Below are 22,316 nucleotides of genomic sequence, written 5' to 3' on the forward strand. Positions count from 1 at the left end.
GTCCCCAGTTGTCTTCCTTTTCTGGTAAATTCCTCTTTTGAAGTGATTGCTTTCTGGCATATGTTCCTTTTCTTCACCTTTTGGTCTCTGAAATTCAGAACAGGATTTGTGGGACTCCCATGGGCACTTGTGAGAGGTTCGGTGAGTATAGCTACACATATTTAGGACATGGGGTGAAGTGCATGTCTTTGTCAACCCCAGAAGTTGGCCAATTACTAATCAAGGGAAAGGTTAGGGGAAAAACTAGAGAATATGCAGTCATCCCTCAATGTCCTCAGGGGATTGGTTCTAAGACCCCTTGCAGATACCAAAATCCACAGGTGTTCAAGTACTTTACATAAAATGGCATAGTGTTTGCGTATAACATATATAACCGTATGGCCTCTGTATACTTAAATTGTTTCTAGATTACTTATAATACCTAATATAATATAAATGTTATGTAAAGTTGTTGTACCATATTTTTTTAACTTGGTGTTTTTGTTGTTGTTGTTTCGTTTTGTTTTTTTTAGGGATGGGATCTTGCTCTGTTGCCCAGGCTGGAGTGCAGTGGTGTGATCATAACTCAATATAACCTCAAACTCCTGGGTTCAAGGGATCCTACCACCTCACTCCCCGAGTAGCTAGGACTATAGGCATGTGCCACCCACTTGGCTCATTTTTAAATTTTTTTCTCATAGAGACCAGGTCTTGCTATGTTGCACAGACTGGTCTCAAACTGCTGGCTTCAAACTACCTCAGCCTCCCAAAGCACTGGGATTACAGGCATGACTCACTGTGCCTGTCCTTTACTTGTTTTTTTATTGTGCTGTTGTTGCTGTTTCTGAATATTTTTAATCTGCAGTCAGTTGAATCTGAGCATGTGGAACCTCAGACACCCAGGGCTGACTAACTTAATTCTTGGTCGGATGTTTCAGTAAGGGAGTGAATCTTTCAGAAATGGGATCCAAAGGGGTTTATCCGTAACTGTCTTTGTCTAGAATTCTTAAGGCTACTAAAATCCTTAAACTATCAAAATCCAAAGTGTAGTAATTTAACCCAAGAGCTCTTTCTCCATCATCACCAATTCACAATCTGAGCTGCCTGAATGAAAAGGCAGAAATGTCTGCAGGTGGTTATAACTTCTAGCACTATGCACAATAGCTGTTTAGATTTCACCAAAGATTGTCACCTTTGTTCAACAGCAATAAGTCAGTGGAGGCCAGATTTTGAATGCTATTTTAGTAAGTAATATTTTGAGTTCTTTTTGTACAATTTCCTTATCCTATACAATGAAAGCTATAGGTTTGCTTTTATTTATTTTTTTGTTTTTGCTGCCATAGTGTTCCGCTAAACAGAGGTAATACAAACACCAAAAAACAGAGTATAATCTCATCTCTTTCACAGTTCTATAATAAAATCACTAGGACGTGTGTCTTTACAGTAGATTCCTGCAGTTGGTATGTGCAGAAGTATCTGGATCCCAGGCATTGCTGTCAGTGAAGGTAAAGGAGAGCTGGGTATTTGCTGTATTCAAGAGATGGGAGTGATTAAATGCACAGCTCCCAAAGTTAGACATTCTAAACAGGGAAAGAAGCAGGAGGAATTGAGAGAGGCAAGCATTTGTTCCCCAGGAATGATGGCGTTATAGTTAATTAACTATAGGACCTTCATTATAACCCCAGTGAATAGCACACAGTTGAGAGGAAGGCTTTAAGCTGACACCAGCCGGGGTGCACTAGATCCCTGGGGCAAGATAGTCTCCATTTTAATCATTCATAGCTTGTACGATCTGTTCACGTAACTGGATGTTGGAATATTTATTTTAGGCATGCTTTGATTACCAAAGAAAAATTAAAGCTTTAAGTCTATAGTAGTACCTTGCCCTTATTGTTTACTTTTTGTCTATATCAATTAATGAGAACTTAAATGGATAGGCCTTTCCTCTTAACTGAAAAAGGACTCAGCCCTTGGCCCTCTTCTCTCTCTTCCTGGGGGATTTCATCAAGTCCCATGATGTCTCTAGCCTCAGCTCATCTCTATACTTAATCCAACTTTTTATGTCCAACTGTCTGCTTGACAACTCCATTTGAATATCTGATAAATATCTCAAATGTAACATTTTCAAAATAGAGTGCTTGGTTCACCCTACACATCCTGTTTTTGTAAATTATCCCCCTGTTCACCCAGCCACTTAGACTAAAAGCTTAGAACCTGAACCTTTTAGGTTAATTCTTAATTCTGTTTTCCTCTGTCTACATCTAGTCCATCAGCTGTTTTTATGTGTTTTACCTTCAGAATATATCCAATACCGGCTAGGTGCAGCTCATACCTGTAATCTCAGCACTTTGGGAGGCTGAGGCAGGTGTATCACCTGATATCAGGAGTTCAAGACCAGCCTGGCCAACCTGATGAAACCCTTTCTCTACCAAAAATACAAAAATTAGCCGGGTGTGGTGGTATGCAACTGAAATCCCAGCTACTGGGAAGGCTGAGGCACGAGAATTGCTTGAACCCAGGAGGCAGAGATTGCAGGGAGCCAAGACTGCACCACAGCCTGAGTGACAGAGCGAGACCCTTTCTCCAAAAAACAAGAAACAAAAAAAAAATCCAATACCAACCACTTTTTACTTTTTCCATTAACTCATTATAACCCATGCCATCATCATTTCACAAATGGATCAATACAGTGACCTCCTAATTTCCTTTCTCTGCTTCTGTTTTTCTCCCTTCGTGTCACATTATCACATAGTGGCCTGAGTGGTCTTAAGTGTTAATCAAATCATATTACTCCCCTGTTTTAAATCCTCTAATTGCATCTATTCCACTCAAAGTCCTATTTTCTTTCCCTAGTCTTGTGAAGCTCATTCTTACCTTGGACCTTTGGACGTGCTTTCTCGTTCACCGTATGCAGGTCTTTGTTCAACAGAATCTATTTAGAGATATCTTCCTGACGACTTTATTTGAAATAACCCCCACTTTATCACTTTTCTTTGTCACATAGAACTTGTGACTCCCTGAAATACATGGGGTTTTTTTATGTTTGCTTTCTGTATGAGGCAGGGAAATTGTCTGTGATTCTTAAATAGGAAAGGGATATGTGCAGTAGACATATGCATTTTGGAAAAGTTCTTCAGCAATTCTTACGTACACCTTTGATACAGAACCATTTATTTGCTTTGACTAATAGAATTTACAGCTGTGTTAAGACTGGAAAAACACTACTTTTAAAACTGGAAGTGAGTGGTAGAATATATTTAGTAACAACAAAAAAACTAATAACTGAACTCGGGAGTTTCCCAACCGTCCTTTTTGACCTGTGGCTATTGTAACCTTCTTTCATCCTTTCTAGCGCTGAAACATCGCTTCCTTGCTGTTAAGACATCTTTCCTTTGCTTCATTCCCCTGCTATTGGTTGTTTGCAGAGCACTAACCACTAGGACTGGGTACTTAATTATGTTACTTCTCCATATCAAGAGGAGCAGTAAGTAGACTTCTAAACAAAATTTGAACAAAACTTGGCATATCTGGTTTGAAATGAGTTTCAAAGCCACCTTCAACTTAGTATCTTCATGATTTGAGCAATTAAATATGGTTAGTAACAGAAATAAGGTATGAATGATACTTGTCAGATATTTCTAGAAATATTGTTATAGTTAAAACTAAATTTACTTTTTCCCTTTTTTTGTCTTTTTTAACTCTTTAATCATTATCTCCCCATTATCTTCACCCCCCAGCCTCTGTAACCACCATTCCGCTGTCTGCTTCTATGAGTTCAATTGTTTTAGATTTCACATATAAGTGAGAGTGTTGCAGTATTTGTCTTTCCGTTCCTGGCTTATTTCACTTCATATTATGTTTTCCAATTCCATCCATGTCATTGCAAATGACTGAATTTCCATCTTGTTTTTAAGGCTGAATAGTATTCCATTCCATTGTGTATACAAGTTGAATATCCCGAATCTGAAACACTTGGTACCAGTTTCAGTTTGGGAAATTTTTTAGATTTTGGAATATTTGCAGAATACATACTGTCTGAACATTTCTAATCCAAAAATCTAAACTTCGAAATGCTCCAAATGAGCATTTCCTTTGCATGTCGTGTCAATTTTGGATTTTGGAGCAACCTGTATATACCACATTTTATTGTCTGTTTATCTGATCTGTATAGACTCAACTTAGATTGATTTTAAAATCAACTTAGGTTGATTCCATAACTTGACTATTGTGAATAGTGCTGCCGTGAATATGGGAATGCAGTCATCACTTAAACAAACTGATTTTAAATCTTTGAGGTAAATATCCAGAAGTGGGATTGCTGGATCATATGGTAACTCTACTTTTAGATTTTTAAAGAACCTCCATATAGTTTTCCATGAGGGTTGTACTAATTTACATTCCCACCAATAACATTCAAGACTTCCCTTTGCTCCACATTCTCACCAACACTAAATCTTTCATCTTTGTGATAACAGACATTCTGACAGATATGAAATGATACCTCATTTTGGTTTTAATTTGCATTTCCCTAATGATTAATGATGTTGAGCTATTTTTTTAGTAGATCTGTTGGCCATTTGTGTGTCTTCTTTTCAGAAATGTGTATTTAGGTCCTTTGCCTGTTTTTTAATAGGGTTTTTTTTTGTTTGTTTTCTTGCTATTGAGTTGAGTTCCATATTATTTTGGATATTAACCCCTATCAGATGTATAGCATGCATATATTTTTTCCCATCCCATAGGTTATCTGTACACACTATTGTTTCCTTTGCTGTACAGAAGTTTTTTGGTTTGATGTTATCCCATTTGTCTGTATTCGCTTTTGCTCCCTGGGCTTTTGGGGTCAAATCCAAAAAAATCGTTGCTCAGATCAATGTCATGTGGGTTTCCCCCTTGTTTTCTTCTGGTAGTTTTTCAGTTTCAGGTCTTATGTTTAAGTCTTTCATCCATTTTGATTTTTGTATTCGGAGTGCAATTTCTTTTTTTTTTTTGAGACAGAGTCTCGCTGTGTCTCCCAGGCTGGAGTGCAGTGGCGCGATCTCGGCTCACTGCAAGCTCCGCCTCCCGGGTTCACGCCATTCTCCCGCCTCAGCCTCCCAAGTAACTGGGACTACAGGCGCCCGCCACCACGCCCAGCTAGTTTTTTTTTTGTATTTTTAGTAGAGACGGGGTTTCACCATGTTAGCCAGGATAGTCTCGATCTCCTGACCTCGTGATCCACCCGCCTCGGCCTCCCAAAGTGCTGGGATTACAGGCTTGAGCCACCGTGCCCGGCCTCGGAGTGCAATTTCATTCTTTTTATATCCAGTTTTTCCAACACCATTTATTGAAGAGACCATCCTTTTCCCATTCTGTATTCCTGGGATTTTTGTCAAAGATCACTTGACCATACATGCATGGGTTCATTTCTTTTTTTTTTTGAGTCGGAGTCTCACTCTTTTGCCCAGGCTGGAGCGCAGTGGCACGATCTCGGCTCACTGCAAGCTCCGCCTCCTGGGTTCACACCATTCTCCTGCCTCAGCCTCCCCAGCAGCTAGGACTACAGGTGCACGCCACCGTGCCCAGCTAATTTTTGTATTTTTAGTAGAGACGGGGTTTCACCATGTTAACCAGGATGGTCTCAATCTCTTGACCTTGCGATCCACCTCCCTTGGCTTCCCAAAGTGCTGGGATTATAGGTGTAAGACACTGCGCCCAGCCACGTGGGTTCATTTCTGGGCTCTCTATATTGTTCCTTTGGTCTATGCTTCTGCTTTTTTTGCCAGGCCCATGCTGTTTTAATTACTATAGCTTTGTAGTATAGTTTGAAAGTAGGTAGTGTGACGCTTCCAGCTTTGTTCTTGTTTTGAGACAGGGTCTCATACTGTCACTCAGGCTGGAGTGCAGTGGCACAATCATGGCTGTCTTCAGCCTTCGCCTCCTGGGCTCAAGCGATCCTCCCACCTCAGCCTCCCAAGTAGCTGGGACTACAGGTGCGCCCCACCACATCCAACTATTTTTGTATTTTTTGTAGAGATGGGGTCTCCTTGTGTTGCCCAGGCTGGTCTCAAACTCCTGGGCTCCAGTGATCTGCCTGTTTCAGCCTCCCAAAGTGCTGGGATTACAGGCGTGAGCCACCACGCCCAGCCCAGCTTTCTTCTTTGTGTTCGTGACTGCCTTGGCTATTTGGGATTTTTTGTGATTGCATGTGAATTTTAGGATTGTTTTTTCTATTTCTATGAAAAATAACATCGCAACTGTGATAGAGATTGCATTGAATCTGATCACTTTGAGTAGTGTGGACATTTTAACAATAGTAAGGCCAGGCACGGTGGCTCACACCTCTAGTCCCAGCATTTTGGGAGGCCAAGGCAGATGGATTGTGTGAGACCAGCCTGGGCAACATGGCAAAATCCCATCTCTACAAATAATTTAAAAATTAGCCGAGTGTGGTGATTCATGCTACTTGGGAGGCAGAGGTGGGAGAATCACCTGAGATCAGGAGGCAGAGGTTACAGTAAGCCAAGATTGCACCACTACAGTCCAGCCTGGGTCACGGAGCAAGACCCTCTCTCATAAAATTAAATTAAAATTAAAATCTAAACCATGAACATAAGATATATTTTCATTTATTTGTGTCTTCAATTTCTTTTCTCAGCATTTTATAGTTTTCAGTGTACAGGTCTTTTACCTCCGTGCTTAAATATGTTTCTAAGTGTTTTTGTTTTGTTTTGTTTTGTTTTTTGTAGCTATTGTAAATGGAATTGATCTCTTGGTTTATTTTTCAGCTAGTTGTTAGTTTACAGAAATGCTGCTGATTTTTGTGTGTTGATTTTGTATCCTGCAACTTTACTGTATTTGTTTGTTAGTTCTAATGGGTTTTTGGTGGAGTCTTTAGGGTTTTCTGTATATAAGATCATGACGGGCCAGGCTTGGTGGCTTATGCCTATAATCCCAGCACTTTGGAAAGCTGAGGCAGGAGGATCATTGGAGCTCAGGAGTTTGAGACCAGCCTGGATAACATAGTGAGACCCCATTTCTACCAAAAGAAATGAAAAAATTAGCCAGGTGTGGTGGCACATACCTGTAGTTTCAGCTACTTGGGAGGCTGAGGCAGGAGGATCAGTTGAACCCGGGAGACAGATTGCTATTAGTTTTTCATTAAATATTTGGTAGGATTCAGCAGTGAAGCCATCAGGTCCTGGGCTTTTCTTTGATGGGAGACTTATTACAGATTTAATCTCTTATTTTTTATCTGTTCAGGGTTTCTATTTCTTCATGGTTCAATCTTCATACATAGGTTATATTGTCAATGAATTTTTCCATTTTTTCTGGGTTTTCCAATTGGTTGCCATATGATTATGCATAGTAGTCTCTTATCCTTTGTAGTTCTGTGGTATTCGTTATAATGTCTCCTCTTTCATTTCTGATTTATTTATTTATTTATTTATTTATTTGAGATGGGAGTCTTGCTCATCGCCCAGGTTAGAGTGCAGTGGTGCAATCTCGGCTCACTGCAAGCTCTGCCTCCTGGGTTTACGCCATTCTCCTGTCTCAGCCTCCCAAGTAGCTGGGACTACAGGTGCCTGCCACCACGCCCGGCTAATTTTTTGTATTTTTAGCAGAGACAGGGTTTCACCACATTAGCCAGGATGGTCTCTATCTCCTGACCTCGTGATCTGCCCGCCTCGGCCTCTCAAAGTGCTGGGATTACAGGCGTGAGCTACCATGCCCGGCCCATTTCTGATTTCTTAAGTCTTCTTTTTTTTTGGAGACAAGGTCTCACTCTGTCACACAGATTGGAGTGCAGTAGTGCAATCTCGGCTCACTGCAACTTCCACCTCCCAGGCTCAAGCAATCCTCTCACCTCAGCCTCCTGAGTAGCTAGGACCACAGGCATGTGCCACCATGCCTAGCTAATTGTTTGTATTTTTGGTAGAGACGGGGTTCACCATGTTGCCCAGGCTGGTCTCGAACTCCTGAGCACAAGTGATCCACCTGCCTCAGCCTCCCAAAGTGCTGGGATTACAGGCATGAGCCACTGTACCTGGCCTATGTTCACATTTTTATACAACTTGTCTTTAGAATTTTTTTTTTGTTAAGAGATGGGATCTCACTATATTTCCCAGGCTGGTCTTGAACTCCTGGGCTCAAGCAGTCCTCCCGCCTTGGCCTCCCAAAGTGCTGGAACTACAGGTGTAAGCCACCCTACCTGGCCTCTTTAGAACTTTTTTTATCTTTCAAAACTGAAACTCTATATACCATTGGAGAAAAACTCCTTGTTTCCCTTTTCCCCTATTCCTTGGCAACCTTTTTAATTTAAAACAGACTTAATTGTTCCAGCCTCCAGCCCTGCTCTGGAATTTTACTTCCCTTTGGTATAGATTGTTGAAGACAGGAAATTTGAATCATCTTTTAGTTTCTTTTTTCTAAAATAACATATCCAGCACTTCAGCCCTTCTTAATGTGGTCAAACCTGGGTCAAGATAAGGGGCCTTCAGTTAATACATTAAGCACACCTCTATCTCTGCAGAAGGACAAGCATCAGAACTCTGACTTGTCTTCCTCACTTTGAGACAGCCATTGGCCAGCCCATTGATACAGATGATGGACATGTTACTTTGTAGAAACAGCTCTTACCTGAAAGTCCTCATTTTCTGTTTGGTAGTCACTCTTTGCATTCTGACCACACACAAACATTGCTTATGAAATGCTAGATTGACCCTTAAGCTGTGTCAGTATTCCTTTCTGCTACCTAGAGTTTGCAAGTTACTTCTGGATCTGAATGTGATTAGTCTGTTTAAATTGTCATTGTTTTAACTTTTCCATGCATTTCATGCTATCTTCTAAGCCATTTTTCTCAAAGGCAGTAGTCTAGAGAAGGTTAACAAAGGATGGTACACTGGTTTGTTTCTTAATAGACTTTATTTTTTAGAGCAATTTTAGGTTCACAGAAAAATTGAACAAAAAGTACAAATAAGTTTTATATGCTCCCCACACACAGAGCCTCCCCCACAATCGATCTGCTGCTCCACAGTGATAGATTTGTTACAGTGAACCTACATTGACACATCATTATTAACCAAAGTCAGTAGTTTACATCTCATTTCACTCTTTTATGAGTTTTGACAAATGTATCTATCATTATTATATGCAACATCATTTCACTGCTCTAAAACTCCTCTGTGCTCTGCCTGTTCATCCCTTCCTTCCACCACTCCCTGGCAACCACTGATATTTTTATTGTCTCCATAATGTCAAATAGTTGGAATCATACAGTATGTAGCCTTTTTAGATTGGGTTCTTTCACTTAGTAATATGCATTTAAGGTTCCTCCATATCTTCATGGCTTAATAGCTCATTTCTTTTTAGCACTGAAGAATATTTCATTTTCTGGCCTCCTGAATAGCCAGTACCACAGGCATATAGCACTGCCATGACTGGCTCATGTGTGTGTTTGTTTTTGTTTTTGTTTTAACTTTAATTTCAGTATCTTTACTGAACTCTATGAGACCATGAGTTGTTTTTTTTTTTAAGTCCTGGTGTCAGGAATGATTGACAAGTTTTGTTGAATAAGAATCATGATTTGTTTCTCTGTTGCTTTGGGACTATAAACCTCAGGACAACTGAGGGTAGAACAAGTATCTGCTCTATCACTGTGGTTCAGTTTCATAATAAACGAGTGAAATGTAAAACAAGCAATGCCAAGCAAGAAGCCATATAGCACTCTTGACATTTAGAGATAGTATTTGATTCCTAAACCTATCCTGAAACTTCTGGTTTTGAGGTCTCCCTCTGGACGGTAGTACTGTTTTGAGAAAGGCTATTCTGTCATGAAATTGCAGAAACTGACACTGGTGAGCCACCAAGACCTAAACTTGGGTCTAAATTGAGAATATGCCCCAACTAAGTCCTGGAGTCTACAGTTCTTGAGGTTGTTTGGACCACTTAGTACCATTGATTTAATCAAAATTGACCTATGACTAGCACTTATTTTATAACTGTGTTTCCCTATCAATAAGGTTATTTTTAAAAACTGCTGTTGGCCGGGCGCAGTGGCTCACGCCTGTAATCCCAGCACTTTGGGAGGCTGAGGCAGGCAGATCACGAGGTCAGGAGATCAAGACCATCCTGGCTAACACAGTAAAACCCCATCTCTACTAAAAATACAAAAAATTAGCTGGGCGTGGTGGCGGGCACCTGTAGTCCCAGCTACTCAGGAGGCTGAGATAGGAGAATGGGGTGAACCTGGGAGGCGGAGGTGGCAGTGAGCCGAGATTGCGCCACCGCGCTCCAGCCTAGGCAACAGAGCAAGACTCTGTCTCAAAAAAACAAAACTGCTGTTGTACTGATTTTTAAAACTCCATTTATAATCAGTGAGATTTATGTAGCCCCGCTGTTACCCTAACACTATCTTTTCATTCTGCATGGCACTTATTCCTAAGGATATCATTTCCTAAGATGCTCTCGAACACTGTAAGAGGTTTTTCTATTACAGGAGACAGGCTTTTCTTTTCCTGATTAGGGAGTACTGACTTGCCAGTCACGTAGGCTAGGCTCCTGACTCCCTTTACACTTAATCTTCTGATTTTCTAAAGACCTACAAATTGGCCAGGCACAGTGGCTCACGCCTGTAATCCCAGCACTTTGGGAGGCCAAGGCGGGTGGATCATGAGGTCAAGAGATTGAGACCATCCTGGCCAACATGGTAAAACCCCATCTCTACTAAAAATACAAAAATTAGCTGGGCGTGGTGGCACGTGCCTGTAGTCCCAGCTACTCCGGAGGCTGAGGCGGGAGAATCACTTGAACTCCGGAGGCAGAGGTTGCAGTGAGTTAAGATCACGCCATTGCACTCCAGCCTGGTAGGCAGAGCAAGATTCCATCTCAAAAAAAAAAAAAAGACCTAGGAATCAGGAACTTTCCATCTGGGACAGTCTAGGGAGTACTTCCTATGCAAAAGTTAATAGTGTACTTGTCGAACACTAGAGAGTCATAAGTAGACATCTGAATTTTTTTGTTTTGATTTTTTTTGTTTGGTACAGAATCTCAGTTTCTAGCCGTGTGTGATTATAATGTAAGAAAGACCTGTTCTTCTCATGCATAATAATTTAGAATCACCTTAATATCCAGGTGTGCCTTTTTCTGGCCAAAAAAGGGAAACTCAGGAGGGCTGAATTGCTGGGGGTTTAGGGTGGGGAGGTTTAGGCATGAAATAACCCACATGTTAGTATTTACTGAGTCTTTGCTGTTTTCTCCATTTTATTAAGATAGGGATGTGGAAGAAATGCTTTAGGAATAATCTTATGGGGTTTTTTTTTAGTGTTTTTTTTTTAAATCTGTAAATTTTCCCAAGGGAACAAGAGTTACTTCATATTGAGCCAAATAGCAGTAAGCTTTCCAAAGGCCTTCTTTTCTGTTGTGCTTTCATATACTGTCCTCTTTTTTTTTTTAGGCCTTTGAACTGGCCACAGGTGACTATTTGTTTGAACCTCATTCAGGGGAAGAGTACACTCGAGATGAAGGTGAGAACCCTTAACCGTGGATGTGTGTGTGTGGTATTTACACTTTCCACATTTAGCTAACATCATTTGTTAGTACTGAAGAGCCTTAGTCTTGTTAGTGTGCAAAGCATATGTAAATCCCAGAAAAGTTAGAAATATAAAAGACATTTTATAGTAAGTTTTTAGATATTTTCTGAAAAATACTAAAGAGCTCTGTCAGAGTCAAAAGGCCACAGTTAACCTAAAACTTCTGTGTGCTGGACAGTTTTTTTCTTCAACATCTAGTTATCTTCCTTTCTGTATATATCAGTGGTTCATTCTTTACCCAGTTTGAGTTTACCTGTTCATCAACCTGTTGCTCAATTATGCCTCCAAATTTATTTAGAGGTCAGTAACTTTAATATACACACACTACTTAAATGCAGAGACTATATCCTATTTCTATAAATTCTGCCAACATTTAGCATTCTTTTTTCCCTTTTCTGAATATAAAACTGTAATTTTTTCTTCTTTGGAATTCCATTTTAAAACAAAATAGAATGGATTTACATGTTGTGGTAGCCAGTGGGAAAAGCTTAAGCTGCCAGTAACTGCCTGAGAGACTGTGGAAGCAGGCAACTGTATATGTCTGATTTTTCTATTATGATAGCATCCAGATAACTAAATGGGTTAATAATTTGAGTGAACAAACAAAATTTTTTTTTTTTTTTGAGACGAAATCTCACTCTGTCACCAGGCTGGAGTGCAGTGGTTCAAGCGATTCTCGTGCCTCGGCCTCCTGAGTAGCTGGGACTACAGGCATGCACCACCACACCCAGCTAATTTTTGTATTTTTAGTAGAGGCGGGGTTTCACCATGTTGGCCAGGATGGTCTCTATCTCTTGACCTCGTGGTCCACCCCTTTCAGCCTCCCAAAGTGCTGGGATTACAGGCATGAGCCACCGCGCCCAGCCAAGAAAATGTTTTATACAGTTGAGGCAGCTTATGTTTTATTTGTAGGATTAATGAGGATTATTTTGAGAGATCACTACAGCATCTACCCTCCCAATGTAGAGAACATGTTCTTTTTGTACTTTCCTTGAGTCTTTGGGAACACGTATTTCATGCTCTATGGAACCAGGAGTGCTCTTTGTTTCTCAAAATGTGGTCTTCTGGGATATTAATAGGTAATGTTAGTAGGACCTGCTAATATCCCTAATGAATACCATTTGGAAAATGCTATCTAATTCCTGTGAATGCCTATTTAAGTGAGTACATATTTTATATGTATAAGCCCCATGTTAGAGGATACTATAATTACTACTTGATTTTACCCACTCTCTGCTTGCTATTTTTCTGGGTTATAGGTTTGGGATTATAGGCTTACAGTGTTTGGGGTTATAGGCCTAGAAACTACCTACTATATTTGTTGGGAGGGTAATTAATTTTTTTTTACTTCCCTAGATTCTCCATAAATGTTAGTGTGTGGTACAGAACACGTATAGTGGCTAGAATTATATCAAGTAGTAGTATGCTACCAAACCTGAAAATTTTAATATATATGCAGAGTCCCAAATAAGGGGACAGGGAAAAACTATCTTCCCTAGATATTTAAATTCTAATTTATTCCATCCTATACCAGTTAGTACTAATAGTCCTTAGGTCAAACATCAACCCTACCTGTGCTGTTCTACTGCAGTTTGGCCTATAAGAGCAGGAACAAGCAAACCCTTACCCCTGACTAGTGTGTGCAGTTTGTTACAAGTCATGGTAGGACAGGAGCCTGAGTACCATGTCCTCTACTCTGGCTTTCCACAGCCCTAACTCATGGGATAATACTTAATAATTTTGTCTGTCAAGTATATCAATCCTCATAAGCCAAAGATAGGTTGCAGGAATTAAATGTAAAGTAACAACTTCAAGGGAATTCCTTGGTATAGGAAAAATATTTAAAGAACCAATATTTTACTTGGAAGTTTACTTAAGTTTCTAAGAACTTTAAGAAGTTCTCTTAGAAACTATAGTCTAAGTTTTTCCTTGGTATTCTCATTTTGGTTATTGTTAATGGTAAAAACACATTTGCAGGTCCGCCAAAAACCAGCAGAAAAATTCTTGGCATGCAGGTACTTGTTACCAAACCATAAATTCAGTCAAAACTGCTCAAAGGTTGTAGGGAAGTCATAAATGTGAAGTCTTCTTTAAATGACACCTACTTCTTTACATGAGAAAGATATAACCTGAAACCTTCACAAATTCCCAGATAATATGAATGTCTCTAGCATGTTATTTCCCCTGTAAGATACATAACTGGAAGTTTAACCCTTAATGATTCTGTAACTACAGGATAAAAGTATTTTATAAAGCTTTTTTTCTGGCCAGGAGCCATCATTTAAAAAAAAAAACTTTTATATTCTGCCTGGGTGTTCACGCCTGTAATCCCAGCACTTTGGGAGACTGAGGTGGGTGGATCACTTGAGCCCAGGAGTTTGAGACCAGCCTGGGCAACATGGCAAAACCCCACCCATCTCTACAAAAAATACAGGCCAGGCACAGTGGCTCACACCTGTAATCCCAGCATTTTGGGAGGCCAAGGCAGGCAGATCACCTGAAGTCAGGAGTTCAAGACCAGCCTGGCCAACATGTGAAACCCTGTCTCTACTACAAATACAAAAATTAGCTGGACATGGTGGTGTGCAACTGTAATCCCAGCTACTCAGGAGGCTGAGACACAAGAATCAGGAGGCGGAGGTTGCAGTGAGCCAAGATCATGCCATTGCACTCCAGCCTGGGCGACAGAGCAAGACTCCATCTCAAAAAAAAAAAAAAAGCTTTTATATTCTTAATTTCTGTCACCTGCAGAGGAAAAAAAAAAAAAAAAGACAGTAGATCTGCCTGAGGTGTGTGTACTGGTTGTTCCCAGACTCACCTCCTGGTTAAGAGGCTGCAAGCCTCCCTGGTGGCGCTCATGATCCATATTCATACTGTGACGATTACAGATCATCAAGTAGCTATACTTTAAAATGTTTGTGCTAATCTTTACTCTTAAAAAATGATTTTAGGAAAAAAGCTTTAGACAAGACATAAGATAATTGGTTTTCATTTGAGTTTTAGCTCATATTAGCCCTGACGTTTCCAGTTAGGCCATTTGTGCTTTTTGAAGTTCTATTTTCTCATCTTTAAAATGGGGTATCAGCCAGGTGGTGACCCAGGCCTGTGATCCCAACACTTCGGGAGGCCAAGGCAGGAGTATTGCTTGAGCCCAGGAGTTTGAGACCAGCTTGGCAGTATGCCATGACCTCATCTCTCCAAAAAATGTTTTAAGTCAGCAGGTGTGGTGGCACATGCCTGAAGTCCCAGCCACTGGGGAGGCTGAGACAGAACGATCACAAATAATAGTTCCAGAATGTCTAACACATATTTGGACAGTTTTTTAAATCTTACCTAAAGAACCTACCTGAACCTAGATATATAGACAAAAGAGAAGTAAAGATGAAGATAAGCCTCCAAAATCCAGAATGGTACTTGCCCGACACTGTCGGGTGACCAATCACCAGAAATAATTCTTGGCCTTCCCAGTCAGTCTTCCCTTCATTATCTTTGGTTTTATTTGTAGTTACTTTTAAACAGCTAGTCCTTGAAAAAGCTAATCATAGAAAAACCTCTTTTACAGCTTGTCCTTGATCTATTCTTCTTACCCTTCTATTTTAGACCACATTGTGCACATTATAGAGCTGATAGGCAGAATTCCAAGATGCTTTGCCCTCAGTGGGAAATATTCACAAGACTTCTTCAATCGCAGAGGTAGTATTGTTACATGAGTTTTAATCTAGGACCCAGGGGATACTTCAGGAAGCAGAGCATTCACACCAAGATTGTTTTTAGTTATCACTGAATCCACAAAAATTTGACTTTGTGAATTCTCCATTAGATGGATAGAGTCTTCCTCTTCCCATTTAGGATAGCAAGCAAGCCTGATATGCTTTACAAAGAGGTGTGCATGCTACTCTTTCTGATATTTTCTAGAGCTACATTTGTTACTCTTGTTATGTATCTTTTTTTTCCCCCTTCTTGAAATGTTTGAAATATACAGATCACATTGCATTGATCATAGAACTTCTGGGGAAGGTGCCTCGCAAGCTCATTGTGGCAGGAAAATATTCCAAGGAATTTTTCACCAAAAAAGGTAAAGTAAATGTGTTCCCAGACATTAAGGAGGCAGAAGTGTTTTAAGAGGTAAGCACATATTCCCAATATCCTACAGAATGATGGGCCTACCCTGAATGCTAACCTGTGACTTAGCAAAGAGGTAAAAAAGTGGTCAAGAGCAGAGACTGAGCCAGGCGCGGTGGCTCATACCTGTAATCCCAGCACTTTGGGAGACCGAGGCAGGCAAATCACAATGTCAGGAGTTTGAGAACAGCCTAGCCAACATGGTGAAAGCCCATCTCTACTAAAATACAAAAAATTAGCTGGGAGTAGTGGCAGGCACCTGTAATCCAGCTACTTAGGAGGCTAAGACAGGAGAATCGCTTGAACCCGGGAGGCAGAGGTTGCAGTGAGCCAATATCGCACCATTGCACTGTAGCCTGGGCAACAAGAGCGAAACTCCATCTCAAAAAAAAAAAAAGCAGAGACTGGAGCCGGGCATGGTGGCTCACGCCTGTAATCCCAACACTTTGGGAATCCAAGGCAGGACAATCACTTGAGTCTGGGAGTTCGAGACCAACCTGGGAAACATAGGAAAATCCCGTCTCTACAAAAGTTTTTTTAATTAACTGAGCATGGTGGTACACACCTATGGTCCCACCTACTCCAAAGGCTGGGGTGGGAGGATCACTTGAGCCTGGGAGGTCAAGGCTGCAGTGAGCCATGATTGCCACTGCACTCCAGCGTGGGCAACCAGAGCAAGATCCTGTCTCAGGGTAAAAAAAGAGCAGAGACTGGAGCCAGACTGTCAAACCCTGGCTACTCCCCTAGCCATGTGACCTTTGCCAGGATCTAACTGTGCCTCAGTTTGCTGATTTCTTAATGGAGATAATAATAATGTATACTTCTTACTAAGTTAGTTAATATGTATGGTGCCTGCATGCAGTTGGTTGATTACTTTTATAGCAATTCTGAAAAATGGACAAATTTTTTGCTGGCGTTTGGTCTAAGAACTGCCTCTACCAAAGGGCAGGTCATTTAAGCTTCTTACATAAGGGCAGGGACTACATCTCACTCATCTTTGTATCCAGTGACACCTAACACAATCACTCGAAGTACATTAGTCATACAAACGAACTTTACACTTTTTAGTTTTATGTATTTGTTGTTATTAACAAAAAAAACTTCCATTTTTTGACTTGATAATATATTTCTTAAGCATTGCAAAAAAAAAAAAAAAACTGAAATGTGAAAACCTGACCTAGAAGCATCTAGGAAACGGTCTGGTTTTTTTACCCCCATTGTGCCATGGTTCCCTTTTTCCTCACAACTTCTACAGAAGTGCTGAGAAAAATGACTTTTCTTAATCCTTGACAGGAGCCATCCTCAGAAACATTACCCTTTCAAGAAACCTCTTTTAGGTGGGAAAATTTTAAAATGTTTCATAAGAGTTCTTCCTTATGTACAGTCAGATTAAGGCATGTGTGTTTACCAGGTAGGTAATCAAATAGGCACTCACTGCTCACAAAAGAGACTTAAAATTTTTATTTTTAAAAAAATATTATTATTATTATTATTATTATTATTGAGACAGGGTGTCACTCTGTCACCCAGGCTGGAGTACAGTGGTGCAATCTTGGCTCACTGCAACCTCCACCTCCCAGGTTCAAATGATCCTCCTGCCTCAGCCTCCCAAGTAGCTAGGACCACAGGCACGTGCCACCATACACAGCTAATTTTTTGTATTTTTGGTAGAGGCAGGGTTTCACTATGTTGCCCAACTGGTCTTGAACTCCTGAGCTCAAGTGATCCACCCAACTCAGCCTCCCAAAGTGCTGGAATTACAGGCGTGAGCCACTGTGCCTGGCCAACTTAAAATTTTAAAGCAGCATTTGCCTTAGCTATTAATAATTGACTATCTTTTAAAATTTTTTCACTTCAAAGAAGCAATTAGGTTGATAATCCAGTATAGTATATAGAGCAGCAGTCCCCGATCTTTTTGGCACCATGGACTGGTTTTGTGGAAGATAATTTTTCTGTGGACAGTGGGGGTTGGGGGGTAGGGGGATGTTTTGGAGATAAAACTGTGTCACCTCAGATTGTCAGGCATTAGGTTCTTTTATGGAGCATGCAACCTAGATCCCTACTGCAGTTCACAGTAGGATTCACACTCCTATGAGAATCTAATGCAGCCACTGATCTGACAGGAGGCAGAGCTTAGGCAGTAATGCTCTCTGGCCCACCACTGACCTGCTGCTGTGCAGACCTGACAGACCACAGACTGGTACCACAGAGGGTATTGGTATAGAGTTGAGGACCCCTGGTATAGAATATATGAAGCTGTTGTATCTGAAAGCTGTGTAGGATTTGGGGGTTTTTTTGTTGCTTTTATCCATGCTTGACATGATGATTTAATTTTAAATTACTGCCTCACTGTGAAGCAACATATACTAAACTATTGAGCACATACACAAAAAAGAGTATAAGCAAATTATTCTTGGTATGTGGTGCTAGAGTGCCTCTGTACACCATATGAGACCATGTTGAAGACAGGCATTTCATGTTTGTTTCAGTAGTAAATACCTATCCTGATTGTCATACCCAGTTTGACTGGGACCCAAAAAAATCCTAGAATAGGGGAAAAAACAAATTACCTTAAATTTTTAGAGCCTTATGAAGAATAGAGGCACTTCTTTCTGAGGCATATGCCAGAAAAAAAATGCTTTGTGAATGCAGGATTAGATTCTGATTGCAAAATCTGATTCCTCATAGACTACATGGATTAGTTCCACAAGAGGACCTTGTCATTTGTCTGTGTTGATCAGTGACTTTTTCTATACTGTCTTCACTGCAGGTGACCTTAAACATATCACGAAGCTGAAACCTTGGGGCCTTTTTGAGGTTCTAGTGGAGAAGTATGAGTGGTCTCAGGAAGAGGCAGCTGGCTTCACAGATTTCTTACTGCCCATGTTGGAGCTGATCCCCGAGAAGAGAGCCACTGCCGCCGAGTGTCTTCGGCACCCTTGGCTTAACTCCTAAGCCCCTGCCCACCACCACAGCAGAGATCACACACTGACCCTCCGCCCTTCCCCTCCAAGCATTTTCCTCTTCCCTTTTCAGGGTGAAGCTCTTCCTTCAAGAGTTTCTAGATCTTGGTTTTTTTTAATCCAACATGTTCATTTGGGTTTGCTTACTTGACCCTGTGGAGATCCCCACAGCCATTGGGCATCCTAGGTGAATTTGGCCTTGGTTGGGCTCTGCCAAAGACTAATGGACTAAAATGTGAAACAGCCTCTTGCCCTGTACCTTTCCTTCCCATTAGGACATCCTTTAAATTATAAGCATCCTTTTTGAAAAGAGCTATGAAGGTGTATGAGCCCATCCTTTTATTCATTGACTCTAAGAGTCAAATTTTCTAGTGCATATCCTATTGCCAGCATAAGGATGAGGAGGGGAAAGGGTGTTAATTCTGTGTACAGCAGAGACATTAAACTTGCTGTGTCCAGGCTGCATCATCTTCCTGGACTGTTTCTGTTGTTCTCTATGTTCACATTTTTTCCTGCAACTTTTAAGCTACTGTCTTTTAATTAGCTGTATGAACACCAAATTTGGGTACCATTTTATCACTGTTCAAAGCACTGTCGAATTCCTTTCATCCTTTAATAGTTAAGATCTTTGAATCTTCAGTCTGATTTTTAATGTAAGCAAAAACAGAACCATTGAAGAGTAATTTCTTGAGAACCTCAGGTGTTCTATAAACAGTCCTTTCCTGTATGTCTTCTGTTGCCCTAAGACCAGAGTTATTTTGGTTGGCTGTTTTGTTTTGTTTTGTGTTTTTGTATCCTTGGCTGGCACTTTACTCATTGCACTTGAGTTTATTGCCCCATAACTAAAGGATCAGGATGACGTTAGAACGGAGATCTGGATTTCAGAGCTTTCCCACTTAAGTAGATCTTAAGATTCTGATTCTTTTCCAGACAGTCCCCTGCTTTCATGTACAGCTTTTTCTTTACCTTGCCCAAAACTCTGGCCTTGAAGCAGTTTTCCTCTATGGCTTTGCCTTTCTCATTTTCTCAGAGGCTCGAGTCTTTAATATAACCCCAAATGAAAGAACCAAGGGGAGGGGTGGGATGGCACTTTTTTTTTGTTGATCTTGTTTTGTTTTGTTTTGTTTTTTGGTTGGTTCGTTGTTTTTTAAGATTAGCCATTCTCTGCTGCTATTTCCCTACATAATGTCAGTTTTTAACCATAATTTTGACATGATTGAGATGTACTTGAGGCTTTTTTGTTTTAATTGAGAAAAGACTGCCATTTTTTTTTTAGGATGAGCCTCTCGTAGACTTGACCTAGATATTACATATTCCTCCAGTAATATTGAAGAGCAAAAGAGGGGCAGGACTGGGGTCACAGCCGCTTCTTCAGCATGGACCAAGTGGGCCTTGGGGATTACAGCATTCTCGAAGTGGCTATAGGACTCGAATTTACAGAAAGCCACAGAGGTGCAACTTGAGGCTCTACTGCTAGCAAGCCACCAGTGAGGCTGTTGGGTAACCACCTTTCTATACGGGAGATTGGAGTCTACTTTGTCATTTATCCACCAACAGTGACAAAGGAAAAGTGGTGCCGTTATGCAATCCATTTAATTCATAAACATATTACTCTGAGTAACTGGCCAGCCATTCTTCGGATCCTTCATTGGGTACTCCTGAACTCAGACATGTTCCTGTAGAAAGAATTTTAAGTTAGGCTTTCTATGCACCTACCAAGAATCAAGAGAATAGATTGTATCAAACAACGGCAGGGAAATCCTTCAGCAATTCTAATCCACTTTGGGTTTTCAGCTGTTTTTACATCTAAAGCAATAGACTAGAACTGAATTATCTTCTACACTGTAAAATCACAATTGTGGAATTACAGGAATTCTGGTGATATTAAGGTGAAATAAAACATGCAAAAGGCCCTATTTTAACAGTTGATGTGACAGTAAATTTTAATAGAACCTGTAACTTCATTTTGGAAGTGCTCCTCCACCAAATAAGGGCTTTCCCCCCTATTGTTTAAGGAGCCAGATGGATTGAAAGATGTGGAAATAGGCAGCTGTAGAACTTGATCTTCCAAGTACCCCATGTATCTTTATTGAGCTTAATTATAATACTGTCAAATTGCCACGATCTCACTAAAGGATTTCTATTTGCTGTCAGTTAAAAATAAAGCCCTAAATACATTTTTATTCTTTCTACTGAGTGCATTGTCTGTTTTCTTTGTAAATGCCGTACAATAAACAAATTATTTAATAACCAACATGTTTCCAAAAATCTCTTGTTCATGTGTTGTCCAAATTGCTCTGCCCTGAGTAGTTGGAGGAAAAGATCAGTTGAGTATGCTTTTTTAATTTAAATATGGAATGAAACAGTACAGATTGCACACTTGCCGTTTTGTGGGGTTCATAGTTTTGCTTCTGCTTTAAATTGGGAGTGGGATAGAATTAACAGCCAAATTAACATTTGTGGAATACTATTTTTCAGCCTGTTTTTTTTGTTTTTGTTTTTGTTTTGAAAATTGTTTTTCCCTACGTCCAATAGATAGCACTTTCTTTCAGAAGATTTGTCAGGGGGTGGTGGTTTTTCTCAAATTATAAATGCACAGTATGTGCGAAATCCAGAAGACTTAGAAATATAAGCTCTTACTAAGGCAATGGCATGATGTGTTACACAGGCTTTCATACACTTGTCTCTTCATTTCTTGGATAGATTCTTGAACTGTCTGGGTCAGAGAACACATTTTTGAGGCTTTTAATAAATATTGCCGCCGGGCACGGTGGCTCACACCTGTAATCTCAGCACTTTGGGAGGCCGAGGCGGGTGGATCACAAGATCAAGAGATCGAGACTGTCCTGGCCAACATGGTGAAACCCTGTCTCTACAAAAAATATAAAAATTAACCAGGTGTGGTGGCGGGCACCTGTAGTCCCAGCTACTCAGGAGGCTGTGGCAGGAGAATCACTTGAACCTGGGAGGCAGAGGGTGCAGTGAGCCAAGATCATGCCACTGCACTCCAGACTGGGTAACAGAGCAAGACTCTCTCAATAAATAAATAAATATTGCCTAACTTATCTGGACAACTAGCAGAATGGTCGGACTGTTTCTCTGTATACACCAGTGTATGAACAGGCCTCTTACGAATCACTAGTTTGGGCTCTGCCCCTTCCCCACAGGAATATCATAATTTGCATATTGGATTACTAGTGAGGTCATAGACTTGTTTTCATAGGTATTTGCATTTTTTGATTTTTTTGTGTAAATTGTCCAGCTTTCTGTTGGAGTGCTTCTGTATTGGATGACTTGGTCAGGACTTGTTAGAATTTATTTTTTGCTTCATGTCTAGTTTTTAATTTTCATTTTTATTTGTGGTAGTTTTTAGTGTTATTTGTCTTTTCCCCCCTACACCTGAACTACATAAATTGTTCTAGTTAATTTGTTTTAATTGTGCAATACTTAGAACACAGTGTTTTCGTAGTGTTAAAATGTAACCTGTTGGGATCCGTTAAACCAGTTTGTTCACCAGACTGACCAACCTAGGCAGGCCCTCCTACACCTTGTGTTAAATATATGGACCTAGAATTCCCAGTTTGGGGGAACCTTGGTGCTATTATAGGAGAGCTTGTAGCTATCTCAAAAGAGCCAACAAACAGGTGGGTTTACAACCCCCTTTAATTCTGAATTTGCTCTGCGT

The 22,316-nt window shown here is 40.5% G+C and overlaps 1 protein-coding gene across 3 annotated transcripts in view; it reads left to right on the forward strand.

The window, feature by feature from the left end:
- The window catches only part of SRPK1 (SRSF protein kinase 1), a 91,971-nt gene extending 71,086 nt beyond the window's left edge, over window positions 1-20,885 (forward strand). For all 3 annotated transcript variants that reach the window (XM_005553197.4, XM_045390734.2, XM_005553200.4), the window contains 3 exons: window positions 11,411-11,480; window positions 15,529-15,621; window positions 18,439-20,885. In XM_005553197.4, the coding sequence (XP_005553254.3) occupies window positions 11,411-11,480; window positions 15,529-15,621; window positions 18,439-18,623 (348 nt within the window). In that variant the 3' untranslated portion in view covers window positions 18,624-20,885. The remainder of the gene's footprint in view (window positions 1-11,410; window positions 11,481-15,528; window positions 15,622-18,438) is intronic.
- The last annotated feature ends 1,431 nt before the right edge of the window (window positions 20,886-22,316 follow it).

The sequence above is a fragment of the Macaca fascicularis genome, chromosome 4 (genome assembly GCF_037993035.2).
Source record: "Macaca fascicularis isolate 582-1 chromosome 4, T2T-MFA8v1.1".
Lineage (NCBI taxonomy): Eukaryota > Metazoa > Chordata > Mammalia > Primates > Cercopithecidae > Macaca > Macaca fascicularis.